This window comes from Phaseolus vulgaris, chromosome 7 (assembly GCF_051622355.1).
Source record: "Phaseolus vulgaris cultivar YP4 chromosome 7, ASM5162235v1, whole genome shotgun sequence".
NCBI lineage: Eukaryota > Viridiplantae > Streptophyta > Magnoliopsida > Fabales > Fabaceae > Phaseolus > Phaseolus vulgaris.
Window position 1 is genome coordinate 2,185,914 of NC_143504.1, and position 19,872 is coordinate 2,205,785.

At 34.4% G+C, this 19,872-nt stretch overlaps 2 protein-coding genes across 3 annotated transcripts; both read right to left on the bottom strand.

The window, feature by feature from the left end:
• Nucleotides 1-507: 507 nt before the first annotated feature.
• LOC137828531 (serine/threonine protein phosphatase 2A 57 kDa regulatory subunit B' beta isoform) lies at nt 508-4,992 on the bottom strand. Its single transcript, XM_068635149.2, has 2 exons — nt 3,600-4,992; nt 508-1,347 (listed from the first exon to the last, which is right to left on the bottom strand). Exons 1-2 carry the CDS (start codon nt 4,722-4,724, stop codon nt 1,027-1,029), a joined length of 1,446 nt encoding a protein of 481 aa, XP_068491250.2. The 5' UTR covers nt 4,725-4,992; the 3' UTR covers nt 508-1,026.
• Nucleotides 4,993-6,788: 1,796 nt separating this feature from the next.
• Nucleotides 6,789-14,992, bottom strand: KTF1 (kow domain-containing transcription factor 1). 2 transcript variants are annotated; one of them, XM_090304582.1, is made up of 19 exons: nt 14,705-14,992; nt 14,175-14,431; nt 13,914-14,069; nt 13,527-13,685; nt 13,353-13,436; nt 12,883-12,950; nt 12,464-12,799; nt 12,086-12,137; nt 11,830-11,985; nt 11,590-11,733; nt 11,397-11,499; nt 11,161-11,310; nt 11,013-11,064; nt 10,843-10,907; nt 10,614-10,683; nt 9,596-9,632; nt 9,420-9,456; nt 7,302-9,320; nt 6,789-7,021 (listed from the first exon to the last, which is right to left on the bottom strand). In XM_090304582.1, the coding sequence occupies exons 1-19, from the start codon at nt 14,895-14,897 to the stop codon at nt 6,966-6,968; spliced, it is 4,194 nt and encodes a 1,397-aa protein (XP_090160708.1). In that variant the 5' UTR covers nt 14,898-14,992; the 3' UTR covers nt 6,789-6,965. The 2 variants fall into 2 exon arrangements, with proteins under 2 accessions (XP_090160708.1, XP_090160707.1); XM_090304581.1 differs by having other exon boundaries at nt 7,302-9,326.
• Nucleotides 14,993-19,872: the final 4,880 nt, after the last annotated feature.

Here is a 19,872-nt window from a genome sequence, read left to right on the forward strand (position 1 = left end):
CCTCTGTAAATTTAGGATTTACTAAACTCATTCTACTGTCACAAACCCTCTCAATTTATTTTTAATTGCCCTCTTCAATTACATCAAAATATTAGTTTAAATCTAAATGATTATTATAAAAAAAATATTTCAATTAAAAATCAATCAATCCGTTTAATTCACCTAACCACGGTTGAATTAAACCGAATTACATAGTATTTATTCACTCACTAAAATAAACTGGATTAATCTGACTCTTTTTTAAAAAGACTGGTGTTAGTCACCTGCATTTACCCAGCAAAGAACGAAAAAACACCCATCTGCTTTAGACACTATTTTTTGTTCCAAATACAGAAATGATTTCTTGTGGGTGTTTTTTCGTGATGCAATATAAGCTAGTTTTTTTTTTTTGGCAAGCTGTTAACTGTTATGCAAAGCAGAAAACCAGACATAACATAGCGTTTTAGGTTGGATTCATGTAAAATTGTAAACTAACCGCCAAAGTATGGAACCAGACAATCTCATTCGTTCACTAAAAAAGCAGTGCCAACTGCACCATTTTTTCATACACTGAACCAATTTGGTACATTAAATGACAATTTAATTGAAAAATATATCTCCGTATTTACAATTCACAAGGAGGGATAGACCAAAGAAACACTGTGTGACCCTTGCTCCCTAAGAAAAAGGACTCGCAAGCTTGCTAATTTGCATATCTTGTGCACCATGCCGTGTAATTAAAATCGGTTTTGCTCTCCATTACTCTAACTCTAGGGGTAAAGGACGTTAAGGAATTATTATAGAAGGTTTTTATTGGAAACTTAAATGTAAATACATTAGTAACAGTAAATGTTACACTTTCCAATAAAACTTTCTACTCTTAATTCCTTGATCATTTTCTTTAGGCAATGGTTAGTAAAAATTGAATTAAAATAAAATTATAATTCCCTTTCAATCTTAGGGAATGTAGCAGTGATGTAACCCCAGTTCAGGAAGAACTTTCAGCACAGCCACCAACGTGAAAAGAAGGGTTGCAAGCTGAATACCTTAGTTAACCATATCTTCCCTCACGGCTTGAGCAGCCTCTGCGTCCAATCTCTTCCAAGTTAACACCCTCTTCGCTTCCAACTCTCTAGTCTTGGCTTCTTTCTCTGTGTACTGCCTTTCACACTCTTCAAACAATTCGGCATCCATCTCCAGAAACATCTTCCTCACATTGGCAGTTAGCCCAATCACTGCCCGGCTCCAGTGGCCTTTCATGTTATTTTCCAAAGCTTCAAAGATTACTGGCAATATAACATTTCGATTCTGGGCTACTAAACTCATAATGTTCTCATTGTTCCAAAAGTAAAGTGCTCGCTCGGCAACCTGCCATGGATAGAATAATTGTCAGAGAGCAATCAAGAGAGAATAAGAAACATTTCCTTTACTACAACATCAAAGGATGATAATTATCATTTATCAAAAGTTGATATTATTATATTATAACGTTATAATATATAATAAAATCTGACTACCACAATGCATTACCCATTAAACTAGATCCAAATTCAAAATGTCTTGTGACACAACTTTCCATGGCCGAGGTATCTAATCATTTTACATCTACATACCTTAGATATCATATTTAAATAGCCTCACAGTGAGTGAGAAGGGAGATTTCAAATATCAGCCAAAGTGAAGCAAAAAATAGCAGACAAACTATGCCAGTTTATAGTTGGTTATTTTTTCAAACAGAAAAGAAAACGAGGCCATCAATATTGTAGCCCATGTCACACATTAGCCAAAAAATTATCTGCGTATGCTCAAGGAATCAATGGAAGGAACTGTTACATCAAAAAGTGTTGAGTAACTTCTAGCTAAAACATTCAATGCATATGAATGTCTGTAACCTCCTTTTTTGTGTTAAGAAGGTCAGTATATATAAGCTCTAAAGATTAACCTCCATACTTATTTCCGGGATTAAGCCTGGGAGAATAAGAGGTCATGGGACCTAAACCCTCGCATCTCAAGGTGTCATCTCATCTCCTATATTTGCGACGCATTAAGGGGCTACGTGTTATGGATCCCTAAATAAGCAACTTCTATGGTAGGTGTACGCAACTCGGACGTTATCCTTCCCCTAAATCCGATTAAGCATGAATAAGTGTCCAAAATCAAGTGCCCAATGTCTGCCAAATACCAATACGAGGGAGACATGACGGTATAGGAACATTGGAATCTAAAAAAAAAGAACAAATAACAACAATGACCAGACCGGACTGTTTTCTTAATCTCCCCATAAATTGATAATGATACGGTCTTTGTCTGTGTGTATGTTTATATGTGATTCTCAGTAACGAGGCCATAAGCTTTTAAGCCATCAAATCGACTATGGGATTGGAACTGAACTGAACATACTAATTTTCGGCATCAAGACTCGAGAGTGCTTATCCCTCTCTTTTCTATGATAATATTCATATTGTTGAAATCTCACACCCCATAAATGATACAATTACAGGTTTCTATTCCTAGGCATGAGGGGATGATGTTATTGGGACACCTATGTCTACGCTCCAAACATCAAATCCCAGAGGTGAATAGGTGTATTAAGATTTCACATCAATTGGAGGCATGACCAATAAGGCTTAGACAACCCTTAGCTTATAAGTAAGCTTTGTAGGACTGTGTAGTTGCAAACATAAATTCTAAGATGCTAGAATTTATTCTAGATCCATTATTAGGTCATGCCTATTTGTCTATGCTCTAGGATGTCTATTCCTAGGCATAACATAAGGTATTTTTATTGGGTCACCTACATTTGTTCAAACTCTAAATGTTCAATCCTAAGTATAATTGGGTGTATTGAGATATTACATTACTGGAGATATATGACCAATGAAGTCAAGGTTTGAGATAAGTTAGGCCCTGCACCCAAAAATTAAGATGCTCGTCTTATAAGGCTACCTGTATTTTCCAAACTCCAAATGCTTATACCTAGGCATGAGGGATTTGTCCATATTAACTGGAGACATGACCAATGTAGTCGTCATAAAGCTTGGGCAATACTTATAGCCAAATTTATGAAGCTGAATTATGCATTAATCCCAAATTCTAAGGCGTACTATTTCTCTAGCCTCCAGCCACCCCCCCAATCGCTTTTCTCACTATAAATGTATGACTATTTTCCTTCCCCCCAAATTTTCCTCCAAATCAAATATGCAAACCCAAATGACAGCAATCACCAACTAATATACCTTCCAAGAAGTAACTTATTTTACCCTTTTCCTATGCAAGGATTGTTAAAGTAGAGAAAGAAAATGCATGATAAGTTCCCAACCAAAGTTTCGGAAGGAAAGGGCAGTAGGCAATGATAATTATCCGAACATCCAAGTAACCATATAAAACCCCAGTCTAGTATATATATGTTGTCCAGTGAAAGAAGAAAAGACGAATATCTTCCGAAGAGTTTATCGGTTTAGAGTACAAGTAATGATAACAAAAGCAGACAAAAGCAAACATTTATCTGAAGCAAAGAACATCGTATCCATAAATACAGGGCATAAGCTATGAACCATCACCACAGAATGCTACACCTTACATATGCAAACTTAAGCATAATTAATTAAAAAAAGGCAGACCTGAAAATGAGGGCTGTTAAGGCAGCGTCCAATCTGCCTGAAAAGGGAGGCAAGGCACCGTAGAGAGTCAGTACACTGAGTTGCCTCAAGAACCACTTCTAGTTCTCCAAGAAAAAGAACTTCCTTTTGGCAATTCGAGACTGGCCAGTACTTCAACATCCCCTTGATCACAGGATCAGCCAGCCGGTTGTCTTTCTGAACAAACTGAACCACGCAATAAGACAATTGTTCGTGATAACAGGAAATAGCTTTGGGCTTGTGAAGTGGAATAAGAGTCCGAATTAGAAACAGTTTATGTTCCTCTTTCATTGGCAACGCAAACCCATTGATAATACTAGCCAGGATCTCCAGCAACTCGAAAATACCATTGTGCCTCTGAGTTTCAAATATAAAGCGGTAGAAGACGTTGTTGATGGCATTCCTAATGAAGGGCCTGTGCACCATGTACTTGCCATAAATGCGGTGAAGAATAGTCTTCAAATACTCGCGCTCGCGCATGTCCTCGGAATCAAACAAGTCAATGAGTTTCATCACAAAGACATGGTCAATGTAGCGCTTGGAAGTCCTTATATCAGTCTCCGGTGAGACAACGTAACGCAAGAGGATATCATACACGAGCTGCAAGTGCGGCCACGATGGGTCCAAATGTCTGTCATCTTCATCGGGTTCCAAGTATTCTGTGCCGCGAGGTGATGGGGGGAAACAACGGAAGATGTTAACGGAAACCATGTTAATCAAGTCTTCTTGATTTTCGCTGAATCCGAAGGACCCGGACTGGATGATTTCAATGAGCTCCTCGAGTGCCTGGCGCTTTGTTTCCCTCTCGTTAACGGAGTCGACAGTGTCTGAGAAATCGCACAGGAAGCAACATCCTTGTATTTTTCGGAGGATCAGCGCGCGGCGCTCCGATTCCTCGGCGTCTCGCAGTGGCGGAAGTGGCTCGATTACGGTGGGATCGGAAGGCGGAACCAAAAACGGAGGGTTTTCGGAGTCGGAGTTGGCGGCGGCGGAGGGGGTGGTGCGAGAGGCGTGTTTGACGACTACTTCATAAAATTGAAGTCCGCTTTCGGGGAATTCCAATTTGGAGCATTTCTTGTGAGCGAGCTTTATGATCTTGTTGAACATTTTTGGGGAATGAATGTTGGAACGATGGAAAAAGGGGAAGAAATTGGGAACGAAAACGGAAGCGGAAATTGGAATTGGCGAACCAGAAGCCCTAATGAAGCGACTTCTGGGTTGGATTGGGGGGGAAACGGCGAATAACCGCAATGAAGCGGAAAACGACTCCGTCCAAAGCGTTCTTCACTCACATCAATCAATATAATGCCCAAAAGGTGCAAAATTGTAAAGCGCAAAGGAGGCGCCAAATTTCGACGTTAGCCACGTGGAGGTTATAGATTATGCCAATATGCCCAAAATTAACAGACCAAAACATTAGTTAAGAGCTTCAAAATTCTTTATTAATAAGAGAAACCAATATTCCTATTTTATATTACTAACGGTAACATAGATACGAGACTGCATATATATCTCTGTATTTTTTTTTTATTATTATATTCATAATTTTTTATAAAAAAAATAAAATAATAGAAGGAGATAATAACTAAATTAAATGATAAAAATAAATAAAAATTATACTCTTTAAGTGAAGATATGAAAAAAACAACTGTTTCACATTTAATAAACTATTATTTCGTTCATTGATAACCTACTCTATATTTAAAATTTAAAACTACTTTTTACAAAATATCAATATATTAGTATTAAAAATAAAATAAAAAAGTAGTTTTTAATTAATTATAAAAATAATTAGTTATTTAGTAAAGACTTAAAAAATAAAAAATGACTGAGATATTTAAAATAAAATATTAATAAGAATAAACTAAGAAAAAAATTATATAAAAATAATATTAATAAAGATAATTAAGAAGAAATTTGTATAAAAAACAGTAGTTATAATTGAGAATTCCTATTATAGGTATAGATAATGCTAAATAAATTATTTAGTATTCTTTAGATTCACTAGGTCTATTTTTTTTTTAAAGTATAATTGAAGTTCACCAAACCACTAAAAAATAATGTGCCACTGATTATTTAAAGTATATTAAGTTTGATTTATTTATTGTTTATAGTATTTTTAGAAGTTTCGGACCTTCATGCTCTGATATTATTATAGATACATATATAATTATAATTTTATTTATTTATTTTTGTATTTATTATAAGAAGATATCAACAAAAATTGTGATCCTTTCTCGAGAGTTAATTTTCTTGATTCCTCCTCCCCTTAATTTTGTTTTTCTTCCTTCGGAGAAAACATGCATTTAAACACTCTACGATTAATATACCCATTATCTTGGAAGAAAAAATATTGAAATTTGGATTGAATAACAAAATATGAAATGAAAGAATCATTACACCCAGCACTAGTTCTTTCTCATCTCCTATTATCCTTGTCAAGAAAAAGGATGGCATTTGGAGTGGTTCTCAACCAAAATCACCATCCTATAGCATTTTTCTCCAAAAAGAAAAAATACAGAATGCAGAATCAAGTTGTATATACTAGAGAATTCTATGCAATCTCAAAAGTTATTGCTAAATTTAGATACTACCTAATTGGACACAAGTTTATCATCCAAAGTGACCAATTGAGTTTGAAAATCTTAGTTGATCAGGTTATTCAGACACTAGAACAACAAATTGGCTTCACAAATTGCCAAGATATGATTTCTCAATTGAATATAAACTTGGCAAAGAGAACATAGTTGCAGACATTGTTTTAGTTAAACTACAACCTTATTCGGTGGTTCTAAGGAAGAATCAGAAAGCGAGTTTAAGATTAACATAAGTGGTTTCAAGGAAGAATAAGGTGAGTTTAAGATTTTTGACTTCAACCTCGAGGACAACGTGAATTTTAATGGGAATTGATCCTTAGCCTATTTCACTCCCTTAATTTTGAATTTCAGAGACACCATCAATTTTAGTGTTCCAGCCTCGGGAATTAACACTGTCTACACCTCAAGTGATTATACGACTATTTCCAACATTAGTAGAGTATATCCTCAGCATAACCATCAACAAAATAGGGGGGTTGGGGGAACACTGCAATCTATATAGACTCAGAAAGGAAGGCATTGTAATCCAACAATGCATTCAAATTCTAGTAAACATTTCTAACATAATCATGCATGAAACTGAAGAAGGGAATATTCATTCATCAAATCTGTTTAGTCTAAGGAGGAAATCACGTTTCAGAAAAGATTTATACGGATTTACAGACGAAACAAAGGTTTGCCATTAGCTACATTTCCAAATGCCCGAACTCGATTTCCTGCTCCGACCCGTCACGTTTTAGAAAGAAAGCAACTACCATCCACCTTTGTCAACCCCGTCATTTTTCTTGCCCCATGAACCTGCTGCACCTACATATGATAATCATATAGTCAAGTCTATTGAATTAAGTTGAAAATAAATATCGTACTTGCAAATTTATATTGGTAAGACGTCAGCTCAATTCTGCTGTAATTTATAGTTTAACTTCTAATTAATAATGATTCGTAACTGAATTAGAATCATTAATTTACATTGTAACTTTTATTTTTCTTTCGAGCACTACCTCGGGTTTTTCTTTCTTTCTGAATAAACAAGAAGGGGAGAATAATTGGGTGAAGTTATATTTGGTTTTCATTATTTCTTCCTTACCTTCTGCTGATTCTTTCCAACTAGAAGATTGACTATTCTCTGCAGCACTACTAGACTTAAAAACTCCGTCACCAGTTTGATTGTCCCAGCACCTAGAAGTAGTGTTTGAACTAGATCCCTTGTTCCACCCACCGTCATTAGCTCCACTTGCTGAGCTCCAGCTCTGCTTATTTCCACCTTGGTTCCAGCTAGGACGCTCCTTATCTGCATCATTCCCTTGGCTCCAGCTCTGCCTGTCCTTGCCCCCAGTATCATGGTTCCAAGCCTGAGATCTATTATCATTAGCCTCATCACTTGCTGAACTCCATCTCTGTTTACTTCCACCACCCTGGTTCCAGCTAGGATACTCCTGATCCGCATTTCCCTGGCTCCAGCTCTTTCTTTTTTTGTCACCAGTATCCTGATTCCAAGCCTGGGATCCATTACTATTACTCCATCCTTCAACATTATCAGGCCCCTTCTTCCAGTCAGAGGACCCATCCTCACCAGAATCCCTCCTGTTGTTCCAACTACCAGATTGATCACTCCTTCCTCGACCACGGCCTCCACCTGATCCCCACCTACCACCAAAGCCCCCACGGTCTCCCCGGCCACCAAAGCCCCCACCCCCACGGTCTCCCCGGCCTCCAAAGCCCCCACCCCCACGGTCTCCCCGGCCTCCAAAGCCCCTACCCCCACGGTCTCCCCGGCCACCAAAGCCCCCACCCCCACGGTCTCCTCTACCCCGAAAACCTCTACCTCTAAAGCCACCTCTGTCTGATCCACCTCTACCCTGGTAACCACCTCTCCAGTTCCCACCACCAACTCCACCAGAATTTTCATTTGAACCTTCATTTTCACCATTGAACTGATTATCGCTTGAGCCTGCACTCCAGCTGCTATTGCTTTTCCAACTGTTGTTTTGATTGGCATCACCTGATCCAGAATTCCAATTACCTTTCTTGCCCCAGCTAGGATTGTTATTTCCAGGATCAGGATGCCCAGAACTCCAGTCGGAATTCTTGCTTTCATTCCCAGCACTTGGAAAGGATTTATTAGTGTTCCAGTTGTCATTATTTCCCCTGTTTGGATTTTCATTGAAATTATCAGATCCAGAATTCCAATTGCTATTTTTCGAATCAGAAGCCAGGTTTCCACTGCTACCAGAATTCCAATTGTGTTTCATGTCCAACTTGGAATCTTGATTTCCAGGCTCAGTATGCCCAGAACTCCAGTGAGAATTCCCACTGGTAGATTTATTTTCGTTTGATTCAGAGGTCCAATTGTTTTTCTGACCCCAACCATTCCCTTGATTTCCACCAGTACCACCAGATACAGGACCGTCTAAAGTATTTCCTGCATTCCAACCACCTTGATCTTTACCTTCTTCCTCTTTATCATGTGACGAAGATATTGAAGCATTCCAATTGCTTCCTGTTCGCCTACCAGATGGCTCGCTCCCTTCCTTATTTGGTTTATTGCTCCATCCAGCATCCTTACTAGCATTGATATCTGAAGAACCAGAAGGATTTCCAACTTTGACTCCACTTGTTCCAGACTTCCACCCACTCCAACTAGAATTGAGGTTTCCTTCATCTGATCCACTTTTAAAACCATTGCCATCACCCCATCCATTGGATGAAGTTTCATTATTTGACTTTTGGACATTGTTCCAACCAGAAGATTCTTTTTCAGAAACCTTGGTTGTATTCCAACTGCTATTCTGATTGTCATCACCCACACTTCCAGTTTTAGGTTCTGCCTGACCCCATCCAGTAGATGAAGTTTCATTATTTGACTTTTGGACATTGTTCCAACCAGAAGATTCTTTTCCAGAAACCTTGGTTGTATTCCAACTGCTATTTTGATTGTCATCACCCACGCTTCCAGTTTTAGGTTCTGCCTGACCCCAGCTGCCTCCAACATTTCCCCAGCAGCCACCAGACTGTTCTGGATCAGAAGCAACTCCAGTCTTCTCCACTGCAGCAACCCATGTGGAGTTCTGGTTTGGATTACTTTTAGTTTCCCAAGCAGAATCTTCTGCACCTACACATTACAACAGCAATGAGGCAAATGATAAACGAAGTAGTTAAACTAGAAGTGAAAACATACCAAACATTTCCGTACTACAACTTTTACCTTTGGAACTGAAAGGATTTAAGGAAGACTCTGGCTTCTGTAAAATCAATTGGATATAAATGAGTACATGCAAGTATTATACCAAGAGTGGTTAGATTATCCACAGGCATGAGAGGATTATAGGAGAGATCAAAATGGGGAAAAAACACGCATAAAGTGTGTTATGCAACACATACCAATAAGCTTGGAGTAGAATGATTAGACCATGCGTCCCTGAAAAATGTTATCACAAGACAAAACAGTAACTAACCCAGTTGAGAATAAAACTAATCATGAATAAGAAAACTGGATAAACAATACAAAATGACATCATGGAGACTTGGTACTTTGCAGTGCCTATGTTTGACATCTAGTAATATGTGATGTTCCATGGAGTATGTGTTTGGTTCTCACCCCTTGATATATACCTTTCGAGTGTGGGTTCCCCTAGTTCTTGGCTGTTTATTAACTGGTATCAAACTAATTGCCAATGCCTTGTAAAGAACTATCAATAGAGGGTTTTGACCATTAGAGAATTCGGACTAACGAGGGAGTTGAGAGGAGTGTTACTAAACAAGTTGTTGTGGAGTGATGCTTGTCAAACCATCACCTCTGAAGAGTGGTAATATGATATAGACTTGGGTAGTAAAGTACTAAGGTAGTATGAGGTGCCTAAGTCTTAAATCAAGTAGTATGAGACGTGCAGCTAAAAACTGACGTGTTTGGTTATCGGCCTTTAATTTTGAGGGTGGGTTCCCTAAATATTTGAGTGTTTATCATATAAATAAAGTAACACACTCTAATCCCTAAATATATCAATTACATACGCATTTTGAAATAGCAACATTCCATATCATTTAGAAAATAGAATGTTGACATATAAAGCTGGAACAACAACCACATCTAGATAAATCGGCTATGCTTTTGGGTTTTAATACTTAAAACAGTTATACTTGCATAAAAGTCAATTCACCATTATTCATAATTATTTGGCATAGATATGCCTTTGTTCCATCCTTGTCTGCATCAATTTTCCGTAGCCATGAGTTAACCCATCCCAATTTCCACAGATTTCTACATTACTGAGCAATATCTGGACATTACTAGAATACCACTATTGATGACTAAATTCATCATGCAAAATTAGCAAGGATATATATTAGGCGAACATAATATTGCCTATAAGCAGATGACTAATATCACTATGAAATATACCTTTCAGATGATGCCCCAGCAGCATTCCATCCACCACCGCCAGTGGAAGTTCCCGCTCCATTCAGCCAACCTTTCCAAGCGTCAAGATTAATGTCTCAATAGAACATCAAGGCCAAACAGAGAACAGGGAAGATATCTATACGCATGCTAATTGATGCTATAATCCATTTAATTGGGATTTTATTTATCTCTTTAAAGGATTAAAAAGTAGAGAATAAGGTATTCTGACCTCCAGAGCTTCCTTCACTACCCAACAGATCAAATGGCTTAGAAGAACTTGAATCTGGATCACCACTGATATAAAAAAACAGTGAGAAACTAAGGACAATATTCACGCACAATCATAGCAAATCATAAGTAATTGTGGCATACAAAAGTTAATGTAAATGTCAGAAATACCTTGAAATGGCAGTACTCCTTCCCTGAACCTCAGAAAGATGCTCACATTTAACTGTGAAAAGTATTTTTTGTACAAATTGCTCTAAATAATTATATAATATATCAAAAAGAAAATTACACAAGAAAGAGTTCACCGTCATAAACAAACCTGTAAGAACCTTCTGCTGTGAATCAAGTTTCACAGTTACATCAGTGCGACGCAAGGCAATGACACGGCAAAGGTATCCCTTCAAAGGACCTATCCTAATTCTCAAGGTCTGACCAATATTAAACATGTTATTGTTGTCCCCACGGTTAACTGCATGCACAATTATTGAATTGAGAAAATTAATAAATGCATATATCCACAGCTAAAATAGTTTTTAAGGAGTCATGTATCTTTACATTCACGATTATTTTCTCTTGCTTGCCATGGTTTTTTGGGTGACAATGGAGATCTTGGTGATGATGGTTGGTCTTCAAAGAATAAAGGACCCGGTTCACTTTCCTGAGTGTGAAGCAGCATTCAAAACATAGAAACTCAGATGAAACCATTGAACAGTTTGTAACATAGCAGGATACTGGACATATTTCAAACCTTTCCACTGAAATCACCAACATCAAGCTTGACCTTCTCACACATACTAGATTTACATGTGACATATCCTCCATTTTCTTCCTCATTTCCATCATGTAAAAAGACAATTCCTCTATAAATGTGCTTAACAATGCCTTGTTTACCCTACAAAAAAGAATAGTTTTAAAAGTATGATATGAGGATGAAAAACCCAGATATATCACAATTAGAAATCTTCACATTCAGAAATATGAATCACACCTTTGATAGACCGTCAAGAACCCTGACAGTATCACTAACCAATATAGTCTTACTGTGCTGATCAAGGGCAGTGAGTTTCAAATCAAATAGCCCACTCTTTATTTCATTTCGTTCAATACTTACAGCAACAGGTCCATCTGAACTCTCTTTTAGAATCTATACAAGACAGGCAAATTAGAAAAGTACTTGTAAAAAATAACAGGCTCTCAATCAAAAAGCTTAGAACAAATGACATTGCATAAGCTGAATGCTATACCTTGTAAATATCATCTTTATCCATGCCTACTATTACACCAAAGTCCTTCTTCCTGAAAAATGGAAAAGAGGTTCTTCAAGAAGACATGTTAAAAAATGTGCAGGCATGCGAATGTGTGTGTATCTGCATGCATCATTTAAGTGCATTTTGTGTGTGTGACAAAGAGAAATAGTTCTCCCAATACCATGAATGTACTGCAATGGGAAATATTGGTCAAGAATGAGGACACATGAGCAAGTATGTAGTACATGTGGGTGCATCTGCATGTCTTGTGTACAAACATGTTTGTGTGAAAGTGTGGATTGGGCAAGTGCATGCAAGTACGATAAAAAAGTAATTCATATGTGTGAATGTTAGCAAGGTAAAACAAGGACTTACCCGAAACATACTAAATCATAAAGCTCAAAATCATTTCCCACACCCGAACCAGATGAACTTTCTCCTTTCCCACCTCCCTTGCTGGGTCTTATTACACGTTTTTTCTTCTTATCACCGTAAAGTTGAGCAAGCCACTCTAAATCATTGGATTCATTGTTTTCAGAAGACCCAAATTTTAACAGCTCCTCTTCTGTCGGCACAACACCCCATAAACTTAATGAATCCGGAGAAACTTTCTTGTATACATATCCATCCTTGAGCATCAAGCCATCAAGAACCTCAAAAACCTTGCCCGTTTCACGGTCACGCTTGAACTGCATGAGTGGTCGGAACTCCCTGCAAAGTTATTGAAAAATAATCACATCATAAAAACTATCCAGTAAAAAAATTAACAAGATATAGGAATATGTATTATTTACTCGAGTTCACTCGAGCTGATTAATCTAGGGGCTGGTACAGCAAGTTTTTGGCGACTATATCCTCCACCCTGTAACATGAGAGAAGAAATGTATCAACAATCTGCTCACTCCGTAGCTTTATTTGGGTTGCAAGTAAAATAAAGGAGAAATAAATAGGAAAGATATAAATAAATAAAATAGAAAAAGGTTTTGTTTGAACAGACAGAAATAAGAAGGTAAAATGTAAAAAAAAAATCTTGTTTCAATGAGTGGAAGTGTATGTTAAAGATAAATAAATATGTCTAATTAAAAATTAAGTTTAACTTAAAAATAATATTTTAACAGCACCTCTCGTGACACAATAAATACATTACCAGCAGATATCATATCATATATATAGCAACTAAAAAAAACAAGCATAATCAAAGTTAATTAATGAATTGCCTGGAAAAAAAAAAGGTAGCTTATCAAGTGGACACATGTCTCCTTACAAATTTGGCAGCCAAAGCTTGCAGATCAATTCTCGGAATAAGCTTAACTGTAACTTTTTTCCGGGAATTATTTACAGCCACCACCTGAAAAAGCGTAATAGATAAGAGAAATAAGCATTTCACAAGTTGGATAACAAAATAAAACAAAAAACATTCCTTGTGCTCATGTAGTACCTGCGCTAAATCCCCTTTGTAATTACCACCTTTTATTCGAGCCCACATACCCTCAGAAATTTCAGGGGTTCTATTTCTAACAGAAAACAGATGATAGACCTCACTATTTGGTACAAGTGCTACTCGAGTAACATAGATTCCGGGAATCCCTTGACAAGCCTGAAACCATGCATTAATAACAAATGTGAATAGATTTGGCGGGAGGTAGAAATGTTTCACTTGAAAATGCTTTCAACATGGCGCTAGAAAACGGTCGTAGACAACAATTTCAATCACATGATCAAGGTTTTTATAGGCCACCAAAATTTCGGCCACATTTGCCAGCTGACACCGCAATTTAAAACCAATCAAATTAAACCGAACAAAAATACCCAGTACTAAGGTTACCTCATTTATATCATACTGTCTTTCAGCCTCAATATATACACAACCTTTCATATGATCTACGGCAAATGCAGATTTTATCTTCAAGACAGTACCCAATGAAAATAAGTCAGCAAACTTTTGCATCAGACACAACGCTGAAAGCCTCTCCCGGCCAACCTGCAGCAAAAAGGGAAAAACATGGCAAAGCATAAACTGAGAAATTTAAAAGCAACACTGGGAAATAGTTAGCAAAGTCATAGAATCGTGTTCCAGGTATCATACAGTGCATTTGACTTTCCAGATGTTTGGCATCAGTTCCAAGACAGCATCATGAATAGAATTTGGGTTGTTCCCTTTGTCATCAAACTCATCAGCATATTTGATAAACCTAGATGGATTTGCGTAGCGCTCCTCAAATATTCTATCAAACTCTTCTTCATCCACCAATTCCTCTTTAGGAATACGCGGGAAACTACTCTGGCCCTTAGCAGGCTCGCTCATTCTTCTCGGAGAGGCATTAAAATCCTCGTCAGAAAAATCTGTTACAAGAAATTAGAAGGTGTACGGTACCACGAGAAATTCTAAAATTCTAACTACAAACGATGACACCAAAACCATAAAACGAGGCAGGACACAAGCATTTCTCATGAATGAAGCCACTAAAAGCAGTATCGACACGTCTAGAACAAATAAACACATGAAATTAAACTAAACACAGAAATGAGGCCGAAACCCTAACAATTTTCGTGAGAGAGGAACAAACGATGAAAGGTAAGAGCATGAGAGAGAGAAAAGGGCATTCGATTATGTACCGTCCCCGAAATCACTGTCGTCGCTGAAATCGCTCTCCTCGCTGTCATCAACCTCAGCGGCGTCTTCGAAAAACTCAATGCCTCTAGTCTTGAGGCGGCCACCGGTCTTGTCATCTTGGAAGCCGCCCTTGCGCTTGCCGGCCGAAGCTTTTCCGGCGACCTCCTTGCCTTTTCCTTTGCCCTTGTTCGTCATTTCTACCGAAAATGCTGAGACTAATGCAAACTTTGCATGCTGGGATAAATAGAGAGAGAGAGAGAGGAAGAAGAAGTGAGCAAGTAAAGTGTGCTGTGATCACGTGAGAGTGGGAAATGATTTTATATCTATATTTTTATTTTATAAATATAAATTAAATTATAACAATAAATATGAAGGTACATATTACATATCATTAAAAAATACCGTAAAGAAAATAATAAAAAAATATATAAAAATTATTAACATAATAATAATATTTTATAAATAATTATACTGTATTTCTTTGGCCGTAACACTAGTTTAGGTCCTAAACAAAGGATTCATGATTTTATTATTGGAAGAGTCAGAAAACTGTGATGAACTGTGAGATTAGTAAATGCACCTGGTGCAGTTTTCTCTCCATAAAGAAGGAAACCACCTTCCAAAATTAGGATGCTTTTCGCACCACTTTTTTCTTCCTGCACCTCACTTATAATCTTTCATATCATATTTTGGTTTATCATCTAAATAATATAGTTGATTCACTGACCCCAACTACTTATATTGACTGACCATGAAGTAACATCAAAACATAATCTTAATTAAAAGTCTTAATCAGGAATTAGACTGCTAAGTATATCATGATTACGATATTAACACATATATTGGGCCTGGACAAGACCCCAACAACAAACTCACCACAAAATGGTATTAATAGATGATTTGGAAAATTCGATAACATTTATAATTCATTCATATCTTTACTTACTTGAGTTTTTTTAGTACCTTCATGTATACACCCCCACATACACTTATTAATCACCATAAAGGCTGAGAAACTAAAGAGATCACGAAAATCAAATACGACAATTGAAAGGAAAAAAAAAAAACAAGTTATACACTAAAGAGTAATTGCATTCGAACACACTGTTGTGTAAAAACATCTCATGTTTGTGTCCAATTTTTCACAAGGGAAAATGAGTGGGTTTATAATGAAAGATGATTTAAGATTTAGGTTTTGGATAAAAATGGTTGGCAAAAGATGAAAATGAGTTATCCAAAAGAATAATGGTTTTGGGATTGTTTTAGGGAAAGATGGAAACACCTTTGAAGTGGCAAAAGTGATAGGGCTAATTCTCCTTCTACGAGATCGAGATCAATTGTGATATGCACCCAACACCTATAAAAAATGTTTATTTTACCTTTAATCTTTTGGATATCTACATCCGCAACACAAATAAGACAGTTCCAGATATGCAAATTCAGAATTGAGATGTATCTTACAGATATGACCATCCACAACACAGGAATGTCTTTTTGAATGTTAAGACCGAAAGCTTTTTTTTAACTCTGATGCAAAAATCCAAACATAAAACAACATGGCAATTTGGAGTTTTAAAGAAAATGATGGGTGCAAATCACAATTGAACTTGTGTTGGTAGGAGAATTAGCAAGTGATAGTATTAGATTGGTAGAGTTGCTTGATGGGAGCCAAAAAAATCATCCGAAGCTTCCTTATTGAGCTGGTAAAGTACTTATTGTCCAATGTGACTTTTAGTTTTTTTTTTCCTTGTTTGCATGCAAGCATAAATGAAGTGAAATGTCTAAAACAGATCTTCCACATAAAAAACAATATGCGGCTCCCGTAGGAAACAAAATTTAATTTAGAAATTTTGGATATAAAAAATTGAATCAATCAATCTAAAAATAAAAAATATTAATTCTGAATTGTTAAATGTTAAACTGAAATTTATATTTTCGAACTAAGTGTTTTAGAAATGATTTACTAATTTTTTGATTCATAACTGAAAAATATAAATTGTAGAATCCAAAATTTATTATGATTTAACCAAAAATTCACCAAGAATGTTATATTTTTCCTTCTAAAACCTATAATCCATAATTTCATTGGAACTTAATTATTATTTTGGAATACTCTATCCAAAATACTTTCAACTTGTTCAATCTAGGAAACTTGCTTCAAAAATCACAATTGTTATGAAATAGAAATGAAATGATAAAATTATCATTTTAAAATAAATGAAGTGCAAAACGAAATCATGAAAATGTAAAAAAGCAAAAGTCTCTAAATATTTTGAAAAATTTGGGCCGGCCTAATAAAATAAGGACAGTTATGTTAAAAAAAATTCTTATTGCACCTCCATAAATCTTTCAATTCTAAAATTACCCTTGGACAAAAAATACAATATTTTTTTAAAAATGTATAATCTATAAACCTTTTTTGAACTCTAAAATTTGAAATACAATTCATTATTATAAATTTTAGATTTTGGAAATTATTTCCTGAATTTAAAAATATATTCCGATTTCTAAAATTCATAATATAAAATTGTATTCTAAATTATAAGTTGAGAAGGTATTTTTGAACCTATAAAATACATTCTAAAATTTAAAATTTAGAATATAATTTTGTAATTCAAATTTTAAAAGTTTAAAATTTTAGAATACAAAAAAAGGGGTGTCAATAAATAAATAAGTTGCTAAAATAAATCATGAAATGTAAAAAACAAGATTTTCTGAAGGAATTGGGCCGGCGTAATAAACTAAGGACATATTTATATTAAAGGTTTTTGGGAGATTGAATAAATAAATTGGAATTGCATAGTCAGGCAAAATCAAAAGTATAATAATACAAGTAATTTTTTTTTAAAACCAAAATAAAGTATTACTTTTTATTGTTAGAAATTATTTCCTTCCAAGTCAAAACTAATAAAACAAATTATTAAGTCATCTTAATGCAATCATTTCCGGTTAATACAAACTATTTAAATTTAACTATTTTTATTATGGATACTATGTTTACATGTATTTAAATGCTGTGATTGTATAATTAATCACTTTTAACTATATTTATAGTAAATAATATTTTTTAAACAATACATTTAGTCATTTTAAAAAAACAGGTTTAAGTACATGATACTGTTGTAAAGTATTGAAGTGATTAATTTGACTACTTAAATGAAATATTATCTTACAAGTTTAACTAAATTTGTCCAATAATATTATTCACTACAAAAACAAATATGATGATTAAAACTACAAATTATAGTAGTTTTAAAAACAATTACAAAAAAAATATTATAAATAAAATAATTGTTATATTATATTTACACATATCAAAAGCAATTTATGACAAATATATTTTAAATGCTGGTAAATTTGCCAAAAAAATATTACTTGTTGAAAATCGTTACAAAGTACATATTTCTTGTTATTAGTGTTTTTACGGTTTAAAATGATAATATTTTTTTTTATAATTAAATATCATATTTCGACAATTAAAAATCATCATCAAATATATCATATATATGGAAGGTTTAAAAACTACCAAAAATTGCTTAATTTTTTTTTAAAATAAAATATGTTAAATTTTTCAAAATAGTATTTTTTCTTTATACTCAATAATTCAAAACCCCAAAATTATTTTATTTAAAAAATATAATTTAATAATAGTAATAATAATAAATTTATAATATTAAAATAATTGATAGTCTAAATGCATATCAAAATAATATTTTTTTAAGATAACATGTAACACCGCTTAACTTTTTTATAATATTAAAAAAGTTAATTTGATTACTTTACATTCGAAGATTTGATTTAATACATTATTCAAATTCAAATAAATACAAAGTACATACGAAGACAATAATGGATAATCTGTCAGTAACAACGTAGGCATTTTCGATTAAAAGCCAAAATTGTCCTCACCAAGAAAATTTAAACCGCCTAACATTTTGTATAAAAAACTTGGCAGTCCCTCATAATGTAACGCTTCAATATTATAAAAATAAATAAATAAATTCTTTTGAATTGGTTCAAACTACTTGTTACCTTTTTTTTATATCAAGAAACTCAAATAAATCTTTAAAAAAAATAATTTGTAAATTATAAATAATTACGAAATTATAAAGTTCTATATTTGATTAAAATTATGCAACTTAAATGTTTAAATCAATTTTCTTAAATTTAATGTTATGTGATTATTGATGATAATTTCTAATTGTGTTAAGAGTATAAATTGTTGTATGATGGAATGACTTTGATGAATGAAATGAAAAGTTAATCACTTAGAGATTAATAAGTGTGTGTTTTATAAAATGGACGATTCTGACTCTATGAATATCTTAAAATCATATAGACGAAAAAATATCAAGTGATGAAAGTCGAATGAGGTTCAAATGACTGAACTTGAGATTTAAAATAACTTATCAGAGCAAATCATAGAGATTTACTAGTGTCATATGATGATGAATTTCATGAAGAAAAGACTCTATTGTGAAAAGTACATGGTAATATATGTGCAGGTTTTTGAGTGCTAATTTCAATACATGTTTTGTGTGTGTGAATTTCTAACACGAGTGATGTGAAACATGAAATATTTGACAGTTAGTTGTTTAGTATATTTGGAATGAATGAAGTGTGATGATAGATGTGACTCTCGTGGGATGATTCAAATATGTTTATTAAAAGTTTTAAAGAATTACTAGTTTACCGTTCTTTCTTTGTTGATGTTGATTTTTTAAAGATTTACGATGATAGTGTGTTACACTTGAGTAAATGATGTTAAAGATTTTGATACATAACGAAGGTGATAAATTTATATTTCAATTTCTTTTGATGTTTTGTGTGATGGTGGAATTAGTTGGAAATCCTTTTAATTATAAAGGAATATGATTTTATGATATAATAACATAGTTATGTAAATTTTATTTATATATTAAATATAATGAAATATAAATTTGAATAAGGTAAGGAGATTTTAGATAACCATTGTTATGAACAATGATTTTTTGTGACATGTTCAACTTTCTCTCAAAAAAGTGATTAAACTAAAAAATTATATAAACAAGCTAATTTGACAAAACATTTAACTAAATATATTTCAACAAAAACTAAGAAGTAATAGAATATCTTCTTAAATATTAATTTAAACTAAAAAAAATCTAAACAAACTAACTTTACAACATTT

Coding starts and splice junctions, on each gene's coding strand:
- LOC137828531 (XM_068635149.2), bottom strand. CDS start 4,724: ATGTTCAACAAGATCATAAAGCTCGCTCACAAGAAATGCTCCAAATTG. Junction 1,348..3,599: donor TTAACAGCCCTCATTTTCAG/GTCTGCCTTTTT, acceptor TATCCATGGCAG/GTTGCCGAGCGAGCACTTTA.
- KTF1 (XM_090304581.1), bottom strand. CDS start 14,897: ATGACGAACAAGGGCAAAGGAAAAGGCAAGGAGGTCGCCGGAAAAGCT. Junction 11,065..11,160: donor ACAGCAGAAGGTTCTTACAG/GTTTGTTTATGA, acceptor TACTTTTCACAG/TTAAATGTGAGCATCTTTCT. Junction 10,908..11,012: donor AGGAGTACTGCCATTTCAAG/GTATTTCTGACA, acceptor TTTTTATATCAG/TGGTGATCCAGATTCAAGTT.